The 22,440-nt window shown below is 45.4% G+C and overlaps 2 protein-coding genes across 2 annotated transcripts; both read right to left on the bottom strand.

Moving 5' to 3' along the window:
* Positions 1-2,119: 2,119 nt before the first annotated feature.
* On the bottom strand, positions 2,120-6,747 carry LOC135366772 (uncharacterized). Its single transcript, XM_064599680.1, has 2 exons — positions 6,441-6,747; positions 2,120-2,856 (listed from the first exon to the last, which is right to left on the bottom strand). Exons 1-2 carry the CDS (start codon positions 6,640-6,642, stop codon positions 2,330-2,332), a joined length of 729 nt encoding a protein of 242 aa, XP_064455750.1. The 5' UTR covers positions 6,643-6,747; the 3' UTR covers positions 2,120-2,329.
* A 4,671-nt stretch (positions 6,748-11,418) lies between these two features.
* Positions 11,419-13,301, bottom strand: LOC135366780 (uncharacterized). The gene is made up of 5 exons (XM_064599691.1): positions 13,179-13,301; positions 12,886-13,092; positions 12,352-12,805; positions 12,094-12,269; positions 11,419-11,936 (listed from the first exon to the last, which is right to left on the bottom strand). Exons 1-5 carry the CDS (start codon positions 13,292-13,294, stop codon positions 11,456-11,458), a joined length of 1,434 nt encoding a protein of 477 aa, XP_064455761.1. The 5' UTR covers positions 13,295-13,301; the 3' UTR covers positions 11,419-11,455.
* Between the last annotated feature and the right edge of the window lie 9,139 nt (positions 13,302-22,440).

Raw genomic sequence — 22,440 nt, forward strand, 5'->3', positions numbered from 1 at the left:
AGACTTTTTATAATAAAACTTTTAATTTAGATTGTAATCATATTGATTAAAAATATATTCTTTGATTAAATGTGGTGACCGTTTCTCGTTTTGATATGGCATTGTGTAGCTATTACTTCCCTACATTTGGAGGATTGGTTCTATATTAATGCTATGTGTTCATTGTGTTGATTCGAATTATTTCCTTATGTCTGCGCTATTCACTTCATAAGAAACTGATTAATTGTGTAATGTTGGAATAATCTTCCCTATTGCGCTCGAAATTACTTACATTTATCAGGTTCTCGCATCTCAGAATTTTTATAATAAAACTTGTAATTTTGATTGTAATCGTATTGATTAAGAATATCTTCTTTGATTAAATGTGGTGACTGTTTCTCGTTTTGATATTGTATTGTGTAGCTATTATTTCCCTACATGTTGGAGGATTGGTTCTGTATTAATGCTATGTGTTGATCGTGTTGATTCTAATTATTTGCTTATGTCTGCGCTATTCACTTCATAAGAAACTGATTCTTGGTGTCATGTTGGAATATTAAACTAGTGAGCAACGTGATGAATGTTGATTTTATGTTTTCTTTTAGAATCAGATGGCTAGGTATAGTGAATAAAATATGTATATTGTTTCTCCTGTCTCAGGTCGTGAAGGTTTTCGGCTCGGTTTTTCTCTTTCACCTGATTGGCATCACAATTGGCATTACAATTCCCAGCACTAATGGCTTTAATAAATATATTTTAACTTGTACTTTTTGTGTATGACTCCTCTTTGCATGTCTATACATGCATGTAAACCGCCTACTGCGCACCTATTGTATCGGGTAAAAATATGAATGAAGTCGCCCCGGGCGGAAAAATGACGAAAGAAGTCTGCCCAGGCTGAAAAAATGTGAGACTTTTTATAATAAAACTTGTAATTTTGCTTGTAATCATATGGATTAAAAATATCTTCTTTGATTAAATGTGCTATCCCTTCTGCTTAATTGAAAACGCGTGATTACCACTAATAAAAAATATTGTGTATGATGTGTGATACCCCTTCAATGCTATTGCATCATACCTGTAATAAGTATAATCTTTGTTACATGTATTGTGTTTCTTCTGCTTCAGGTTTTTCGGCTGGGTTTTTCTCCTTCACACAGAGTCATATCATAATTCCTGACACTAATGACTTTAATAAATATATTTTCACTTGTACTTTTGTGTATGGCTTTCCTTTGCATGTAAACTGCCTACTGCACACCTGTTGTAGCGGGGAAAAAATTGCGATTGAATTCGACACGGAATGAGAAATGATGAAAGAAGTCGGCCCAGGCTGAAAAATGTGAGCGGGTAAGCGCGCACGCAACCCTCCGGCCACGCTCCGCCCACCGGTAAGAGCCTCCACCCGAGCGCCGCCTGCCGCGCGCGAGGAAAAATACGCGAAAAAGTCGGCGCGACGGTAGCGCTGCCCTGGCGGCAATGTCTGAGTTTCTCATTGTTTGAGTCTCTCAACCTATATATACTACTCACGACTATGCCAGACCTGACGTCTACTTTACCTACATATGCTGGCACAGATGGAGAAAATTTCAAGGACTGGTTAGCGGCCGTTACAACAATGCGTGACCGCTGTTCATGGAGCAATGCCGGTGCAACGAGGACGTGCCACGGCGTGGCACAAAACAACAGGGATCACCTTCAACGACTGGGACGCATGGATTGAAGCCTTTCGAACCGAATTTGATAAACCACTACTCTTCAGACAGTGGGTGACTTTCGTAAACCAACGCTGTCAAGACGAAAAGGAAAGCGTCGTCCATTATATGTACGCCCGTCTACAACGCATTAAAAATGGGAAGTACCAGCTATCGGATTGCGACATTGTCGATTGGCTGATTGAGGGGACATCATCACAAGAATGCCGACCAATACTAAGAGCATTATATGACCTGCGAAAAGGCACGATCTCGGATTTCCTGCAGTACGCGAGACAAATGGACAGACACCAGGAGGAAAAAAAAGATCAACTTCTAAAGCGTAGTGAAAGTAAAGCTCCAACGCTAACCCCGCCAGAGAAAGAAAATTACCACCGACACAAAACAAGACTGCCGCGTGAGATGTGCGCCAGATGTCATACGTGTTACGTTCCAACCTTTATTGCCCGAGAACACCGTACATTTCAAACCGTCTCCGGTGGCTGCCAAAACCCGAATGCCCACACAGCAAACCATGCGCTCCCGTCTAGCTTGATGCGCTTCGTCGTCGTTTCCTTCAAACACCACATTTTCCTCCCCTTTAAATTGTGACCCCCAAAATTCCTAACAAGCCGTGTACCCAAAAGTATTGCAAACTACACCACAGTCAGTCTGTCAGGAGGCCGCCTTACACGTTCTGGGTACCGCCGCGCTGCACTCGTCGAGCTCGCTGCGTCGGACATATCTTGCTCCGGTGGTTGTCGCTCCGGTGGTGACACCTCTTGCGCAACAGACTCGCCCTTCGCAGGATCTCCAGCTTCCTCACTGTTGTCGACCTCTTGTGATGGAACCCAAGTGAAGTCATCGGAACCTTCTGGTCTGAGCTGGTCTAGGTGCCGTCGCCAAATGCTACCTGACGGAACTTGAACCTTGTACGATACAGGTCCTGTCCGACAAACGACCGTTGCTCGCCGCCATTTCGAGGCCCCTTGGTAGTCCCTGGCATATACCTGCTGTCCGTCAGCGAAGGTTGCTTCACGCCCTGCTCTTCCAGATTGTCGAAGCTGACTCGTTGCCACTGACTCGGCAACAGACGGCCGTATGAGGTCCAATCGTGTGAAGGAGACTCCGCCGCAGAAGAAGAGTGGCAGGACTTTCCCCCGTTGTTGCGTGCTTCGCATTTCTGTAAGACAGAAGGAACCTAGATACAGCAGTATCTATGGACGCTGTTGATGCTGTTTTACGCAGGTTATTTTTCAGGGTTTGAATAAAGCGTTCCGCCAGCCCGTTGGTAGACGGATGATAAGGCGCCGATGTGACATGCCTGGTACCATTTGTCTTGAGAAAGTTGTTAAACGTTTCCGACACGAATTGGGGCCCGTTGTCAGATACCAAGTTCGATGGCAGACCAAAACGGGCAAAGCACTCTCGCAGACACTTGATGACTGCTTCCGATGTCGTGCTCCGCAAAATGAACACTTCCGGCCACTTTGAGTGGGCGTCCACCACGACTAACAGCATTTTGTTCATGAATGGCCCAGCCAAATCAATGTGTAACCGCTCCCATGGTCTTGTAGGCCATACCCAGGGGTGAATTTGTGCTGCCGGAGGGTTGTTCCATTGGAGTTGACATTGTTCACAGGTCGCGGTTACCCTTTCGATATCTTTGTCAATGGCCACCCACCATACAAAACTTCGCGCTAGTTCCTAAGTTCGCACAATGCCTTGGTGATCCTTGTGCAATTCTTCCAGCACTCTTCTTTGCAAAGCCTGGGGGACAATAACGCGCATTCCCCACATCAAACAGCCCTGATGCAGAGATAGCTCCATACGGCGCACGAAAAACGGGTGAAGCTCCGAACTTGCCGTCTTCTTTACATTTCCCCAGCCATTCAACACCAGCTGAACCACCATGCTCAACAGGGGGTCTCGACAAGTAGCTCTGAAAATGTCCTTACTTGTTACGGGAATATTTTCGAGATAGTCGCAGAAGAAGACATGGGTCTCGTCGACTACGTCGCCTTGAGACTCCTGGGTTGTCTGGGGGAGTCTTGACAGGAAATCTGCATTCGCATTTGCCTCTGACGTCCTGTAGACTATGTTGTACCGGTGGGCTGCCAGGATACAGGCCCAGCGTTGCAGCCGTGCCGCTGCCATGGAAGGAATCCCTGTCGTTGGTCCAACAATCTTCTGCAAAGGTGCGTGATCAGTCACGAGGGTAAAGTGGTGACCATAGAGATAATAGTGAAATCTTTTCACTCCGAATATAATAGCCAGCGCTTCCTTTTCCAACTGAGAGTAGTTGACCTCGTGAGTAGTCAGTGTCCGTGAAGCAAAAGCTATTGGCTTTTCTGACCCATCTTGGAACACGATAATACTGCACCAATGCCGTACGCTGACGCATCGCACGCTAACACAATTGGCAATTTTAGATCAAAATGTGTTAGCACGGGCGCCCGCGACAGTCGTTCTTTCAGCTCACTCAACGATCGGTCGCAGTCACGTGACCACTTCCATGGAACGTCCTTGCGAAGCAGCCTATTTAGTGGATGCAGTACAGTTGCCAAGTTCGGGATAAATCTTCCGTAATAATTCGCTAGACCAAGCAATGAGCGCAGTTGAGCCCTATCCTCTGGAACTGGCGCGTCCCGCATTGCAGCTACCTTATCGTCCTCTGTGGTCAGCCCACCTCCACTGATCTTGTGTCTGAGGTAGGAAACCTCCTCCTTGAAGAACTCGCATTTTTCTTTCTGCAGGCGTATGCCACGATCTTTCAGACGCTTTAACACCTCTTTCAAATTTGATAAGTGTGCCTTCATTGTCCGTCCGGTTACGAGGATGTCGTCAATGTAGCAAGTCGTGTTGGAATCCCCTGCAGAATTTGATCCATTGTTCTTTGAAATATCGATGGCGCGGACGCAATGCCGAAAGGAAGCCGGTTAACTTGGAAACGACCCAGATGCGTGTTTATGCTGAGGTACTTCCTCGACTGTTCTTCCATCTGGATTTGCAAGTAAGCTTTTGCTAAATCGAGCTTTGTGAACAGTTGCCCACCTGCCAGCGTTGCAAACAGGTCTTCTATCCTGGGTAGCGGGTAGCTGTCGACTTCTATAACTTTGTTTATGGACACTTTGTAGTCTCCGCATACCCTGATCTTCCCATTCTTCTTTGGTACCGGCACGATCGGCGAAGCGTATTCGCTTGTCTCCACGGAAGTTAAGATCCCCATAGATTGCATTTCCCGTAGTTCGGCGGCAACGGCGTCTCTAAGTGCGTACGGAACCGGCCTCGCCTTATGGAATAACGGGGCGGCATCGTCGTGCATTCTGACTTTTGCTTCGAAACCTCTAATGCATCCTAGTTCGTCCGCAAAAACGTCTTTAAACTCCTCCAAGATACACTCGACGTTAGCTTCTCGACCCTTGCAAGCCTTCAGCGTTTTAATACTCTTCCAGTCCACCTTTATGACTTCCAACCAATCGCGGCCAAGAAGAGGGGGGGGGGGGGGGGCATCGAAGTCAATAACTTGAATCTTGAGACTATACTCTTCAGTTCCTTGTTCTACCAGAACCTGAACCTCTCCAATCGGCCTAACTTTTTCCCCAGTAAAGCTCTTGAGAACTACCCTACTTTCCTGCTTCGGTAGATGCGAAAACTTCTCGTTGTACAGTTCCAATGGCAAAACTGGCACCGCCGCTCCGGTATCAATTTCCAGTCTTAATGGGTTCTTGTCAACTAACAATGTCACTTCCAGCGGATCCATCCTGCGATCCTTCAGAGAAACCTCGCTTCCCGCAGGAAAAAACTTCGTTTGAAATTGTTATATTTAATAATAAACGACAAAACGGGTATTAATAAAGATACTTATTTAGAGAGACCACATTATCTATCGCGGCGACTAGACCATAACTTTAAAATTAGGGATATCCATGCCAGAACCAACATGTATGCAAATTCTTTTTTAGTTAAAACCATTGCGCAGTGGAATCGGTTGTCGCAGTCGCAAGTGTGCTCTGCAAATGTTGATTTGTTTGTTGCAAGTTTGTAACCCCCCTACTATACGCCTTCGGGCTATGTAGGGTACGTCTGGAATAAAGAATAAAGAAAACATTTCGAGTACTTCGTCTGCATTGTCTACTTCGAGTGACTTAACCTTGTGCCTAGGGCTGCGCCTTCGAGTATCCTTCCTTACCGACGTCTTTCTTGAAGTTGAATAACTTCTGCATACGCGTTGTAGATGACCTGATCTGCCACATTGTCTACATATTGCGTTTTTCCAACGGCAGTCGTCCGACGAATGATTTTTGTAACCGCAGTGCTGACAACTTTCCTGCCTCCTACCGGTATCGGACAACTTTAGCACGACTTCCGTTGCTGACTTAGAGTTACTTAAGGCTCACGCATCCTTTGTTGCTGTTTCCACAGCCACAGCGATCTCCACGGCTCTCTGGAACGTTAGGCTTGACTCGGCTAAGAGTCGCTTTTGTATGGCATCACTGCTTAATCCACACACCAATCTGTCCCGAAGAGCCTCACTGAGGTGTGTTCCAAATTAACACGTCTGTGCTAATCTCTTGATTTCAGCAACAAAATCCACTACCGTCTCTCCGTCTATCTGATTACGCTTGTGGAAACGAAAACGTTCTGCGATAACTAAGGGCTTCGGTGCCAAGTGATCCTTGAGTACTTCCACCAACTCCGAATAGGACTTTGCGGAAGGAGCTACTGGCGCTACCAAGCTCTTCAAAAGCACATAAGTCTTCCCACCTATAATGCTGAGGAATGCAGCAGTTTTCCTTTCTTCCGAGACGGCGTTTGCGATGAAGAACTGTTCCACTCGTTCGGCGTAGGTGTTCCAATCCGTTGAAGCCTCGTCGAACGGCTCGATCCGACCCAGCGTAGTCATCGATCCCGTCGGAGATGAAGATCCGTTCCTAAAACTTAGACGAACGCGGTCAGCATCTCCCATCCCATCGTCGTCGCCAGTCTGTTACGTTCCAACCTTTATTGCCCGAGAACACCGTACATTTCAAACCGTCTCCGGTGGCTGCCAAAACCCGAATGCCCACACAGTAAACCACGCGCTCCCGTCTAGCTTGATGCGCTTTGTCGTCGTTTCCTTCAAACACCACAATACGCTAGGGCATAGAGCCAAAGACTGCCCACAACCGGACACACGCTCCGAAGAAGAAAAAACTTGCCGCAAAGCAAAGGTGGGAAGTTCGCAAGCCGTCAAGCAAGGAGGCAAAATCAGTGACACACCAACCATCAACATCGCTGTCCAACGTTAACAATGTTGTTATAGCACACAGTGCCGCTACAAGATCAATTATTATTAGCCACCGTCAATGGAATCGAAATTGAGGGCTTATGGGATACTGGCTCAGCCGTCACTCTGCTTTCTCATGACTTCGCTGCCAGACACGGACTTGCCTTTACAGAGTCTGGAGCATTCATGCTGGAAGGACCCTTTGGTGAACATTCCCAGCCATTAGGGATTATGCAAGCCACGGTAGCAGTCGGAGAGGCATGTGCCATTGTAGAGGTAAAAAGCGTGAAGGACCTGCCTCACCCACTCATAGTCGGACTTGACTGGAAGCAAGTAATTCCCTATGATTATGCTGAACGCTTCCAAGACGGCATACACAGTATTGAATGGATACCCCAAAACAACCACGGACAACCGAGCCAGGTCGCTACAGACAAGAAGGGAGCATCGATACTGTTAGCAGCCAATGTCAGAGTAGAAAACACTCCACTACAAGAGCCACACAGTGATATTGATAGTGCCAGAACAGCAATGCCTGCAGAGCATCAGCAACGTACGCGAATAGAACAGCTTCCATCATATCACGTCCACGGATGCATCAATGAATCAAACGTAAATAGTGCAGAGCTGACAGCTATGGTACTGCCAACAGATGAAGAAACACGTCAGGCTATCCTCAACCAAGAAGAATTCTCGCATCTAACAGACCAACAAGCTGCAGAATTAGAAACTCTTCTCTTGAGGAACGTCAAGGTATTCACTCAGCCAACAGAGGAACTGGGACTCTGCACAGAAGTTGAACACTCAATTGAGCTGATGGACTCTAAGCCAGTTCGAATGCAGCCTTACTCGACCACAGAGTCAAACCGTGAGTTCATCCGACAAGAGATATCACAGTGGCTTGAACAAGGTGTCATAACCAAGTCAACGTCTGCGTACGCGTCACCAGTAGCGGTAGTAGAACAAACACATCATGTCACCACACCCAAGAGATTATGCGTGGAGTATAGGCATCTAAATGCAAAGACTGTCAAGAGAGCATACCCCATGCCAAGAGTTGACACAATGACACGAAAAATCGCGAACTCGAAAGTTTTCACAAAAATGGATGTGAAGAAAGCTTTCCTCGATATCCCGATGCGGCCTGAAAACAGACACAAGGCAGCATTTATCACAGAAGAAGGTCACTTCGAACCATTACGCATGCTCTTTGGACTTAGCACGGCTCCAGCTACAATGCAATCGTTCATGAATGAGAAACTACGCGAGCTAATGCGAGGGACATGTGACTGTCTATGTAGACGATGTCTGCATCTTTACAGACACGTACGACGAACATTTTATCATCCTTGACAAAGTACTGGGCATACTCTACAATTCTGGACTTCGCATTGACTTCAAAAAATGTGCTTTCATGGTACCAGGGATAGAGTTTCTTGGCGTCATTGTGTCCAAGGGAACTATCAGAACCAACCCGAACCGCACAGATGCCATACTTCAGTACAGACAACCGAGAACGAAGACAGAATTAAGATCCTTTCTCTGTCTTGCATCGTATTACCGCAAATACATCAAAGATTTTTCTAAGATAGCACGTCCGTTAACGCTACTTACGAAGAAGGGTACTCCATTACAATGGACAGAAGAGTGTGAAGAAGCTATGGCAACACTCAAGGAGAAGTTAACTGAAGCTCCTATCCTCTCAACATGTGATGCCACATTGCCAACCCAAGTACACGTCGACGCCTCGTACACGGGGTTTGGAGCAGTCCTCACTCAGAAACATGGATCTGAGACTAAAGTGGTCGAATATGCAAGCAGTACAAGTGCCAGAGTCAGACCAAAGCAAACACTCTACAGAGTTAGAGGCTATTGTCGCCCATTGGGCTGTAACAGAACGCTTCGATGTATACCTACACGGACTGTCACACTTTGACCTGTACACGGACAATTGGGCCGTCGCCCATATTATGTCAAAGAAAAACCCAAGCAGAAGATTTGCACGAATCGTTCTTGACTTGACTGCATATAACTTCACCATACGTCATACCCCGGGCGTCACAAACACCGTTGCAGACGCACTGTCGAGGATTCCACAGCCAGTGAATGCAATCTACGTACTCGCTGCAACCGATTCGCATCTACGAGAGGCACAACTCGCAGACTCAGAGTTCTCCAAGATCATCCAGGAGCTTGAGGATGCCGAAACATCAGACTACCAACAGGAAGACACTGAACGACACTTCCGCATAACAGACGGAGTACTTATGTACGTCACCAAAATAGGAGACAACGAAACACTGCGCACAGTAATACCAAGCTCATTAAGAGATACTGTACCAAAGTCTCATCATGACGATGCTGGGCATGCCGATGCCACAAGGACGCTAGCCAAGATCCAGCGAAAGTATTACTGGACACACATGACTGGGGACACCACGTCATACGTCAAGAGTTGCGAGCTATGCCAGCGATTCAACCACCAGACAACCACATCTCCAGGCGAACTGAATCCACGATTACCGTCCGAGGAACCATTTGAAGCGACTGCTATCGATCACGTGGGCCCAATTAACACTGCGGACGTGAACAAATATTTTATTACAGCAGTTGATGTGACCACTCGCTTCATCATTACCAAAGCGGTACCTGATACGTCATCTCTTCACATTATTGAATTCTTGGAAAACGATGTCATTAACAAGTTTGGCTGCCCACGTACACTAATCAGTGACAACGACAGAAGTTTTACGTCACAAGCAATGGAAAAGTACCTCGAGACACATCACATCAAACATACACTCACCGTACCGTATGCTGCACATACTAATGGACTTGTAGAACGTGCTAGCGGTCGGATACTTCAACCACTTAGGAAGAACATAAATGGAGATGCTGACCACTGGAGTTCCTACTTACAGAAGTCTACCTTCCAGGTTAACACCCAGTTCCATACAGCACTCAAAACATCTCCCTTTGAACTTATGTTCAACTATACTCCCCGTCTTCCCATCGACAATGAAATGGAAATTTGCATCAATGGACTAGAGAACACACAGACTGCTCGCAGAGAAGCCCTTGCAAACCTTACGGATTATCTTTCCAATGTGAAGTCGACGTTTGATGCACACCACCCACTACCAACGTTTGAAGTCGGTGACGCAGTGTGGTACGATAACGGTATTCGCAACAGTAAATTTGCAGCCGTTTACGAGGGACCATTCATCATCACTGACATAAACAAGTGCACATACAAAATACAGCGCACTCGCAACGGAAGTCAGGAATCTCGCTTTGCCACTGCGAAGCAACTCAAGCAAGTCATCAAAAGAACATCACCTTCACTAGCTGAACAAGCTACGAATGAACCGCCCCCCCCCCCCCCCCCCCCCCCCCGCCTGGAGGAAACATTTCCGTGACGTGATCAAGCGGGTGAAAGTATTTCTACCGAGGCGGACATTCGTCCCTTACAAATACAAATGTAGGGTGCATCGGATGCACCGTACGGATCTTGTTGTATTCAGTTTTTTTTTTATTGCCTGTTAGCGCAGCGAAGTAACTGCGGCTATGAGCGGCGTACAGACGTCGACAGATGTCTGTTGTATTCAGTCGTATAGTTATGCGTGGAAAATGTAAGGTGCTCCAAAAATAAATTGCATAGCAATCAGTGAGTTTAGATCAGTTTGAAACGAAACAACAACAACGCGGTTTGATGGTGCGACCCGTTCCTTCAATCCCAGCCTATACCTTTCAACTTGATCTCCAATGATTATTGTAGATTTCCAATAACCAGTCCATGGATCTATGGTATGAAGACTGGCATGGGATTGAGTATAGCCTGTATAAGGGAGTAGAAACTGGAACAGGGTAGAATATCGCCGGTGACGATTAGACACCCCAACGTCAAAAATAAAGTTGTTCATGAGCAGATTTGGAAATAGCGCTCAACAAGTGCTACACGCCCACGAGTACATTATGTATTTCTCGCTTAGCATGAAGCAATGGTTACATCAGGGTAATCAGGGCTCTCACACACGCGGGCCGCATGTGCATGGCTTGCAGTCAGCAATTCTTTGCCCCGAGGGCTCTTGACCCCCCCCCCCCCCCCCCAATAATGAAGAATTCAGACTGAAACCAGATTTTCAGGCATTGTTTTTACCCTTGATCGATGTAGTGCTGCTCCTGTCGACGTTGGGAAGTACATTCACATTCGAGCAGTTCTTGTGACTCATGACCCTCAACAAGTAGTTATAGCGATCTGGTCTGAACAGGCATTTTGTTAAACTACACTGTAAGCAGACTTGTACACGTTACCGAAAAAATGTAACTGATTATCGTTACTCGTTACATGACAAAAAAAGTAACTAAATACGTTACCCGTTACTGAGGAACTAAAAGGAACTCGTTCCCGTTACTTGGAAGTAGCGAGTTACGTTCACGTTACTTTTCCGTTACAGTGACGGCTCGAAATCAGACTACATAAAAACACGCACATTTTATTTTCTGCATTGTATCAGGTTGCGTTGCATTTTAGTAGCAATTGTTTTTCAAAGTTGACATCCGTGAGCTTTGTGCGCTTTCTTGTGAACACATCTGCCGCTGTGCTGAACAGCCGTTCAACTGATGCGCTTGAGGGCACCGCGGTATTTACTCGCAGGAAGAGCCCCTGTACACGAGGAAAATCAGTTTTCATCTTCGAAATGTCGTAATCCTCAGGAATCCGCAGGTACTCCGTGAGCTCGTCGTCTTCCGTACATGCTGTGGATTCTGAGGCACTTACTGCGTCGCCGAACGCAAAAAAATCGTCAGCACGAGGTCTCGTGACTACGACGGGGGTGTGGCGGGGTTTCGCTGCAGAATTATTTGCGATCTCCCTTCTTAGCATATCCATGACAGCCGCGTGCTGAGTCACGTCCTTCAACCACGAGAGTTTAAAACGGGGAAGGACGGCTGCAGCGAGGAGGAGCTCTTTGTCCTCCATCAGATGGCCAAACCTGCGAGAATATACGGTCGGCGGTTAATACATTAATATCAGAAGTGTTGCGTATACCCTGCAGGGAGCCGTCACAATCCGTTTAACGCGGCACTGCCTTTCTTGACAGTTCATCATTTCCAAAATGGGCTGCATTGCAGCATTATATACTTAGGTACCTTTTCTGAATCCCATCAAGGACCGCAGTCACCAAAGGCCTGCAGAATTTGAGCCCCTTCATGCCCTCGTATTCTAGTCTTCTTATCAATACTGTTATGGTCGGAAGGAGATATCCGAGGAATATGTACTTGTCCCCCTGGAGAATATCCAGTGCAGCACACAGTGGGCTCATCACCTAATGGGATACGTACACGGCTTATTTCGGGGCGTGAGAAATTGCTATGCAACGAATAAAATACTTGTGAGAGAGTACTTACTGTGCAGTATTCTTCAATAAATTTGAAGTCATCGCCTCGTTGGAACACTGGGACGTTCAAGGCTCGGCACAGTCCATTGATGTCTTTACCCTCGTTGACTAATCGAAGAATACACTCGAGCGCTTCGTGATAAGAGTTCCACCGCGTCGCCACAGGTCGTGTTAAGTAGATACCACAGTAGCTTTTAACAATATCGGCTGCACGTACAGACTGTCCTTGCTTATTCCAAATTGCCGAACATTTCTTGAAGACACTTGTTGACGCTTTGGAGTACTCGGGATCCATATTAGCTCGTGCAGCATCTGTGGTTGCGATAAGGTTTAAAGTGTGCGCGGCACAACGGTGGTGCGGTGGTAGGCACACCATGGAGTCTTCCCCGTCTAAAAGCGAGGACAGGTCTCTGTGGTATGTGTCGGGCTCATCTGCAGCTTCTTCAGCATTGCCTCCATAACATCTGAAAAAAAAAAAAAAAAAACGAAATGGGTGTCCATAGTGGTGATGTCAATGAACGAGCGTATGGGATAAGAAACTTACTGGAATGCTTTGATAAAGTTGGACCCGTTGTCAGTGATGACCTTAGTCACCTTGCCTTGGATGCCATACTCCTCAAAAATGTTGCTCATCTCTAGTGCGAGTTTGTCATAAGTGACGCTGCCGACCATTCGACGGCATGCCAAGGTCGCAATCTTTCTGTCCAGACTGTCTGGTTCAAGCCAAAGAGCGGTAACTCCAAGAAAGTGCCTAGAATAGATAGAGTACGTATTAGAAAATCATCCAAACGAAACACAAGTGCACTACGAAACAATATGCTGTAGGCGAGTCTATACCTGTGGTGGGAGGACCAGCAATCTGCAGTAACAGTTACGTAGTTCAGGTGCTGGAAGGTGTCTTGTAGACGACACTTCATCTCCAGAAACTTCTCGTCAATTTTTTTAACGAGCATTCTTCTCGTCAAAACCTTCTGCGTAGGCGCGAGATATTGTAACATTTTTACAAAAGATGGTTCCTGGACTACAGAGAACGTATGCGCTCCATTCACTACAAAGTCCACAACAAGGTCGTTCATCTTGTCTTGACATACCTTCCGCTGGCCCATACCAGGTTCGTCGATGCGCAGCTGTTTGAGTGGAGATTCGTCCTTAGGTTCGGCACTTGCATTTCTCTTTTTATTTACTGCTGCGTCAAATACACTCATCTTCGATGCGTGCATGCTCTGTAAAATATGAAACTTCGTGAGTAACCGAGCTCCCGTATTGTTGTGTGGAGAGAGCACAAATGCTTCTTAGCGGGTTTATTTATAGCCGCGTCCCGTTACAGTAAGGCGAAAACTACAGTCACTATATATAGTGACTGTAGCGAAAACTATTCACGAATGCCGGGAATATGCAACACCTTACCACTGAGCTACCGGGCTACACGTGCAATTAATACAACCCCAGGTGGTGAAAATTAATCGCATTCCTACCGTGCACCGAGCAACATGACACCTCGAAGGCGGACATACAGCTCTGATATAGCCAGCGGCACCACCAGTGTATATAAGATTGGATCAAGTGCATATACACGTATGGTCGTTTGTAATACTTCTACCAAACTTAACATGATTGAACTTCAATTTCGTCTTCGGCTCGTTGACTTTGAAATGTATAGCCTTCATGTCTTAGACGAGGTCTAGAGCGATGGCGTTTTTGATAGCTCGGAAATCGTAAATAGCTCGTAAGTGAGCAAGTGAAAACACAGGAAATTGCGAAAACTTCCGTCAACTATACGAGATATACCTTTTTACGGATTCGCCTCGATTACTCTAGCCTACTTACGTTAAAACGATGTTTTATCATTAAGAACTAATCAACGCTGTATACAGTCAACGCTCTGCATGCATGCTGAACAAAAATATCAAATGAAGCTTACCATTACGTGCTTTTTCAAGTTGGAGTAAGATGACTTGGATGTGCTTATACATTTCGTCTTCGGTCTACAAAGAAAGCACAAAAACACTATATTGCCGTTGCTTTTTGCCTCGTGGAACGTGAAAATTTGGTCCAACGAAGGCCACGGTGACGCTGTTGCAAGGCAGGTCATGTTGCTGACGAGAACGTTTCGGATCTGAAGAGTTGTTCTATTCGACGAGGTTAAAATGAAACGGGAACAGCGCACGGAAAAACCCTGGGTCCATTTTCAAGAAGGCACCTCCTATCGCACCTCCTAATCGGACAATAAAGTCGTCTTCGGAACAGATCTCTCGTGTGCCTTCTTTTCCGACAGAGTCGAAAGCGCAACAGCACCGTGCTCAGTGACGCAAGAGAAGATAATCCCTGCCAGCACCTCATTCAGGTCATGTCCTGACCTCTGTGGTATTGTGCAAAAAACTGAAAAGCCTCCCATTCTTAACATGAAGAAAGCAATGTATGTTCCGGAATCCCCTCTCTATTTACGTTGGCTGAATGTGCGTGTTCATGAATGAAAGAAAGAAGTCTTCAGAAGGGTTATGCAAGTGAGGACTTCATATCAGGCGAAAATTTTAAAAGTAACGAGTAACTTGAGTTACCTGAGTTACCAATTTTTGTAACGAAAGTACGTTACTCGTTACGTTTTTTTAAAAGTATCTAAGTCGTTACTTCGTTACCAGAAAAAGTAACGCGTTACCAAGTAACGCGTTACTTGTAACGCGTTACGTACAACTCTGACTGTAAGTAATATGTTAATAGAGAGGTAATAGTTAAGACAAGTGCAGGGAATGGCATCATCTTAATTATTACAGTAAGTTTATCGGCTTGCAGCATAGCAGCAGCCTCTCCGAACAACATGCGCGAGAAACTATACGGAGCACAGAGAGGCGCCGAGAAAAAAGGGGGAAAAATAGAGATGGAGTTATGTACGAGGGTCATTGTGTGAAAAATTTTGATTATTTCTCTTTCCCTGATTTTTTTTCTTTTTCACGTTGAAAATGCAAGCAAAATCCACAATACAGTGTGTAAACAGACAATTTCAGTGCTCCTGAACGTTGGGATAATCGTTCGTGAAGAACTATGTACGAAGAACTTGAAACGGCTTTCAAATTTTCAGTGTCTTATTTGGATAGGAAGCTCATTTTTTTCTGTGGGTGTGTCGAGTGAAGTTTTTCATAGACAAATTGTATACGCGAATGCCTAATAACTATACCGCTCAGCTGTTTACGCTAAGGTATTTTGTTATAATTGAGGTCCTTTCCAGGGGTTTCATTACCCCTACCACCCGGCCGAGGACGCCAGCAACTTGGTGGCAGGGTACAAGTTGCTTAGACACGCAGTCTGCCGCGAGGGACGTTAAACACGGGGTGCCGTGTGATGATCTTTCACCGCACGTTAAAGAACCCTCAGGTGGGCAAAAGCAATCCACAGACCGACCGCTGTGGTGTCGCTCATGATCTCAGTTGTCTCGCGACGTAAACACCCAATTATTAATTATTATCATTACCCCCACCGCCCAGGGAGGTGTACTCTCACCCTGAATTTTTCCCAACCACCCCCCTGTAAATCATGAGATTTCCTGATACAGCTTACAACAATCCCAACAATCCATACACCCATAGATATGTATCCATAAAGCTATACCCCCTATGTTTCGCTCCCCTCGAAATCACGCAGACATCTTATCACGCCGGGTATACCGCATCTTGGCTTCTATGCGCATTGATGATAGTGCCAGCGCAACAACAATGACAAAGAAGAAATTGTCGTTGCTCTTCGGTGCTGATACGAGTTGCGCAACGGACTAAAAGCTGATACCTGCCGTTTGAATTCAGCATGAGAGATTCGCGACGATATGGTAAGGAAAACAATTTGCCAAGATACGGGGCACAAAAGTGAACTTGGCCGGCAAATCGCCGGCAGTCCATACACCCATAGATATACCCCCATAGACATTTACACGGCAGCAGACACCTACGAGCACTGGTGCTAAAGTTTGAGGAAAAGACATCATAGATGAAAATACATATCCGTTACGAAGCCGTTTGAATTTCACTGTTCATGGTAATCAACCAATTTTTCTCTAAGTGCAGCACGCATAGAGAAGTCCATGATTCGCTTACACGTCTACCTGCAAGAAATGACCTACAGTCTCCTTCTGAAACATTGCATCACTTGCCAACTTCTTTGAGAAAAGTAAAAAGTAACCTTTCTGCAACCCCGATGATGGAAGGGGCATCCAAGGAATACACCACTGGTGTATTCTGCATAGCGAAGCCATTATGGACGACTTATACTATAGGCCCTTGTACTGGGATTTTCACAGTGGTGACCGAAAAATTTGGGAAAGGCGCCGGCAGAGCCCTTTAAAACGGGCAAAACCATTTGTATCATGGGGCGAAAAACATATTTGAGACGGCTTATGCTATTGCCCTTCCCACTGGAATTGTAACGGAGGCGACCGCAAAATCCGTAAAAGACCGCAGCAGAGCCCTTTGGAATGGGCGAAACCTCTTTAATCACGGTTCCAAACAGATATTATCAACGGCTTCTGATGCTCTTCTACAGGGATTGCAACAGAAGCGACCACAAAATTCGGAAAAGGCAGCAGCAGAGTCCTTTAAAACGTTCGAAACCCCTTGTATCGTGGTACCAAAGGCATATTCATGACGGCTTATGCTATGCCTTTCTACCGGGATTGCGCAAGAGGGGATCCCAAAATTCGGATACGGTGGCAGCAAGGCTTTTTAAACCAGGCGACACTCCCTGTATCATGTAGCGAAAGAAATAAAGTTATCAGTGGCTTGCGCAATGCTATTCTGCTGGAGTTATAACACAGGCGATCGCTAAATTTGGAAAACGTGGCAGCAGAGCCCTCTTAAACCAGCAAAACCCCTTGTGTCATGCTGCCAGAGACTTATCAACAACTTATACCATGCCATTCTACCGAGATCATAACACAGGCGACTGCAAATATCGGAAAATAATGCAGCATACCCCTTCAAAACGGGCGAGACCCTTTGTATCATGCTGCCAGTGACATGCCATCAATGGCTTGTGCTATGCCCTTCTACTGAGATTGTAACAGAGGCTACCGCAAAATACAGAAAATGCTGCAGCAGAGCCCTTTAAAACGGTCGATACCCCTTGTATCATAGTTCCAAAGTCATATACGTATTCGCAACGGCTTATGGTATTGCCATACTACTGGAATTATAACGGATGCGGCCGCAAACTCCATAAAAGGCTGCAGCAGAGCCCTTTTAAACGGACAGAAACCCCTTTAATCATGGTGGCAGACAATTTACACACATATAAAGACGAGCTTATGTTATGCCCCTCTCCTGTGTTTGCATCGGAAACCACCACAAAATTTGGAAAAGGCGGGAGCAGGGCCTTTTACAATGACTCAAATGATTTGTATCATGGTGACAAAAAGATACTATAGCGGCTTGTACTGGGATTGTAACAAAGCCTACCGCAACGTTCGGCAGCCCTTTAAAACGTGCGAAGCCCCTTTAATCCTGGTGGAAGGGCGTACCTGTTTCCCCTGTACATGGAGATGTCGCGTTTGAAGGAACTGCTTCTAAAACGACACCCGCGATGGCAAAAAATAAATAAATAAATAAAAAGAAAGAAAATGCTATCAAAATATAAAAAAATGTCTTAAGCTGGTTTTACAGAATGTATACATGAAATCCAGATTTCGGAGTTTGAGCCCCGTACCATTTTTCCCTTTTGCACCCAGAGAGGTCGCGGTTTACAAAATCGCTTCCAAAATGACACTCGATATGGCCAAATGGCCAATTTCGTCAAATTCACGGCTTAATATCATTGGATATAACAATAATATTAAAGGTGTCCTGAGCTGATTTTGTAATATGTATATGTGAAAGTAAGATAGCGGTGTTTGAACCCCGTGCCTTGTTCCCCTGTTGCACCCTGAGAGGTCGCGTTTGACAAAATCGCTTCCAAAACGGCATTCTAAATGGCCAAGTGGCCAATTTCATCACCTTCGGGGATTAATATGATTGTATATAACAATAATATTAAAGATGTCCTAAGCTGATTTTGTAACATGTATATGTAAAAGTAAGATGACGGGGTTTGCACCCCGTACCTTGTTCCCCTGTTGCACCCTGAGAGGTCGCGTTTGACAAAATCCCTTCCAAAACGGCACCCGAAATGGCGAAGTGGCAATTTCATGAACTTCCGGGCCTAATATCATTTGATCGAACAATAATATTAAAGATGTCCTAACCTAATTTTGTGATATGTATATGTGAAAGTAAGATCACGGGGCTTGAACCCCGTACCTTGTTCCCCTGTTGCACACTGAGAGATCCCCTTTGACAAAATCGCTTGCAAAACGGCACATGAAATGGTCAGATGGCCAATTTCATCACAGTGGGGGCTTAATATCATTGGATATAAGAAGATCACGATGGCACGATCGCACGATAGCGAGCAGGCTCCAGCAAAGATCAACGGTCTGAGCATTTCCGCTCTCAGCACAGGCAAGATAGTGTCGTACAAGGTCTGTGCGGTATGCAGCTTTAACGGCACGAATTATTCCGGCATCCAGGGGCTGCAGCTTCGCCGTGGTGTTGGCGGGAAGGAACTCAACTCTCAAGTTAGTGAAAGGCTCCCGGTCCATCACATGGCAACCAGCATTGTCAACCAGGTGTCATGCTCGCCTGTTTTGTTTTTGAAGAGTCCGGTCAAATCGACGTAGAATGTCGTTGAAGATGGCACTCGTCATCCAGGCTTTCTTGTTATAAAAATAATCGCAATAGATGTTCGGGTCAAATAACTTTTTGAATGACCTTGGTCGCGCCGCCTTCGCAATCACGATAGGTTTTCGCTTGTCCGTTCCGCTGGCATTCACCATAGCCCGCTCCAGGTGTTCCCACCCTCTGCGACGGCCCCAGCCGTCTTCACTTTAGATTTCGTCTTCACTGTAGCCAGCAAGAACCTCATGAAGCTTGTTTCATCCGATGGTCACCGTATCTTCATCAACGGACGCGGCTTCTCCGTGCAAGGTAAAGCAGCGGATCCCATTGCGTTTCTTGAAACGTCCAAGCCAGCCCGTAGAATAGTTGAAATCTTCTATACCTGGTAAAACGAAAAGTAAAAAGGTCAGTTTCATAACAAATCCACTCGAGCATGAGACTGCGAAAACCCACCAAGGAGACTTCCAAAAACCTTGCCCTTCTCAATAAGCATCGCGTCGTTCACAATGGCCCGTCTAGCTTGGACGTCGTTGAACCATGTCACCAGAGCCTTCTCCAGGGATGCGTGCATACTTTTGAGGTCTTTGGTCAGCAGGAACGTCTAGCCACTTCTCGGAGTCTTTGAGCACCGTCGACACTGTTGATCTACTGATGTCCAACGAAAGTTTCTTCTTTGCTCATTCGACGAGCTCCTGGTGCGTAGGTGGCCTCTCCTTGGACCTGGTGCATAACCGCTTCTTCATCCCTGCAGTCAGCTCTGTCCGCTTGCGCTTGTTTCCAGCCATGCTCATCGCGTTGCCCGTATGCAGGATAAACGCAATGGTCAAGCGAGGAAACGTCCTGGCCTTTCAAGCGCTGCTTTCGGTGCAAGACTATGACTCACTAACGAATTCTGAAGACGGGGGTGTGCTTTGTATGACATTGTGCACACATGCGTCACACGGAGCCACTGATATTCTTGGTGGATCACAAAAGCCGCAGGGTCAACAGTCGGTGGTCACAATTGGGACAGAACACAGGGGGGCAGAATACACGTGTTCTCCTTGGTCCGTCCTCAAAATCTCGGTCACAGTCGGATTAACGAGTTGTCATAATAACGAGGGTGAGTTACATGGTGTTTCTATGTGGAAAAAACGCTTCCCTCGAAAACCGGCCACAAAGTGTCGTATTACTCCTTTTTGTCGGGATTTCCTCGTATTCTGGCTCACCCCACCATAACAAAAGCTGTCTCGCTTAAGTCCAATTTACTATCCAGCATTGTTCCACTTAACAATGCGCGAAGCATGCTGGTTCTGGTGAGCTCAATCCTTGCAATGTTGGCATTGGAGTCATTTAATGAACGAATGAAATTTTACTTACACCAAACGGTGCGGAGTAACGATGGCAAAAAAGCCGGAAAGGCTTGACGAGGCCATAGCTCCCCGTACATTTTTTTAGCAGCAGCAGTCAATATAGATTACACAATATAACACACAGTACGTTGTCTCAGCCTGGAAACAACAACAAAAATATCTCACACATCATACACATCAAAAAAAATATAAGCAAGAAATTGCACTAATAAATTAACATTTATTAAATGTTGGCATCGTTTAAAGCTAAAGCATTATTACTAGTAGATGCAAGGTCGTTCAGAATGGTTGGTACCTAATATCTAATGGATTGACACCCATAGCCCGTCCGACAAAAGGGCACAACAAAACTGTCGAAAGCCGTAAGCACTTTCGGTGTGTTCAAGGCAGAATATATCAACATACGGAGTGTCGGCTTTCACCATCCCCTTATAATGCATCTACTCTCAAAATCTCAAACTGGGCAAAAAGGTGATCTGCATGATCACGAAAAGTTAAGCCTTGTAGAATACGCAGAACTCTTTTCGAATCAAATCTAGCTTGCGTGCGTTAGTTTTACTGGTGATACCCCAAACTAATGTACAGTAGCAAAGCTGAGAAAAAAATAGAGAACTGTATAAAATGACCTTAACATTCACAGGAAGAAATTGTCTATATTTACTTAACATAACAGAAACTTTACATATCTTGGTTGATAAAAATTTGCAATGATCATTCCAGGACATATCCTGAGAAAACATAACACCCAAAGATTTCGCACTAGGTACATACTTAAGTTCATATTTACCAAAGGTTAAGGGGGAAATTGTTGTTAAAGTCTTGTTTTTAGGTTTAAAGATTCCTGCTTTTGTTTTTGAAGTGTTAACACGCAAACAATTTTTTTCAGTCCAAACTCGAATGTTATCTAAAAATGTGTTCCCATTGAGAACCAAGTCTGGCCCTCGTGACGCAGAAATGAGTACAGTTGTGTCGTCTGCATATACAACGAACTGCGCATCTTGCACCAAGAATGCTTCCTTGTGGCACTCCACACCTTATGTCAAGTATATCAGACATGCCACTTTTTAAGGTTACAAACTGTTTTCTAGCCCCTAAATAAGAAGCCGTAATCTATAGAGCTTTGCCCCTGATGCAGATTTGATTAGTCTGGTTAAAAGAATACTATGATTAACGCTGTCAAAGGCCTTTGTAAGGTCTAAGAAGATCCCTAAAGTAAGCTTGCGATTTTCCATATTTTTAAGTATACATTTATTTTTGGCATAACAATGCATGTTCTGTATCTACCGGGTGTGTCACTTAACTCCCCGGGCTAAATAATTCGCGAACAGGTGCACCAATCGACGAACTTTCTTTTTTATAAGTATCTGTCCGATACCACCTACAAGCTGCGCACCGTGTGAATGAGCGGGAGGCGCTCATTCTTTAAATAAAAATTCAAATGAGTTTCGTAAAAAAAACTTAACTTCTAAAGCAGGATGCTATCTTCATTAAAATGGGTACTACCCCCTTTTGGGATTTTCAGAGGACACCTTTTAGAGAAAAATCTGTCACCGACGCGGGTCATTTGTTGCAGTATTTAATTGGTTTCGGTTTACATATTTTTCTCGTGGCTGGTCGCAGTGAAGCGCAAACGGACGCTCTTCCATTCCCTTATCCACCAATGAATTATGTCCTTACACCACTGAATTACGTCCTTATGCGTCCTTTTTTGTCCTTTGAAACCTTTCCGAAAGCCAAACTGTTCCCTAGCAATCAGCTTATACTTGTCAGCAAACTTTGATAATCTAACGTGTATTATCGATTCTAAAAGTTTAGAGAAAACAGGCAGAATAGAAATTGGTCTATAGCTCTTTAACTATGGGGGTGATTTGCTCGATGGGGCAAAATACAAAACGGCGCGCATGTGAAGCTACTCATCACACGTCCGTGGCCAACCCTCATTCTGAATGTTAATGTTCTCGCTGCTGCTTTCTCGAAAATAAAGAGCGTCCCAACAAGAGGCGTAAGATAGTGTCGTTTTTCGTGATTTTTGTTTCGGCATTTTGGCGAGGCCAC

This window comes from Ornithodoros turicata, chromosome 1, assembly GCF_037126465.1.
Source record: "Ornithodoros turicata isolate Travis chromosome 1, ASM3712646v1, whole genome shotgun sequence".
Classification (NCBI taxonomy): Eukaryota; Metazoa; Arthropoda; class Arachnida; order Ixodida; family Argasidae; genus Ornithodoros; species Ornithodoros turicata.

Bases quoted from the DNA above. Each gene is read 5' to 3' on its own strand.
- LOC135366780 (XM_064599691.1), bottom strand. From the start codon at position 13,294: ATGCTCGTTAAAAAAATTGACGAGAAGTTTCTGGAGATGAAGTGTCGT. The intron at 13,093-13,178 runs GTATAGACTCGC...TATCTATTCTAG, and splicing joins TGCTGGTCCTCCCACCACAG to GCACTTTCTTGGAGTTACCG. The intron at 12,806-12,885 runs GTAAGTTTCTTA...TTTTTTTTTCAG, and splicing joins AACTTTATCAAAGCATTCCA to ATGTTATGGAGGCAATGCTG.
- LOC135366772 (XM_064599680.1), bottom strand. From the start codon at position 6,642: ATGGGAGATGCTGACCGCGTTCGTCTAAGTTTTAGGAACGGATCTTCA. The intron at 2,857-6,440 runs GTGGGAAGACTT...TCTGTCTTACAG, and splicing joins TGCATTCCTCAGCATTATAG to AAATGCGAAGCACGCAACAA.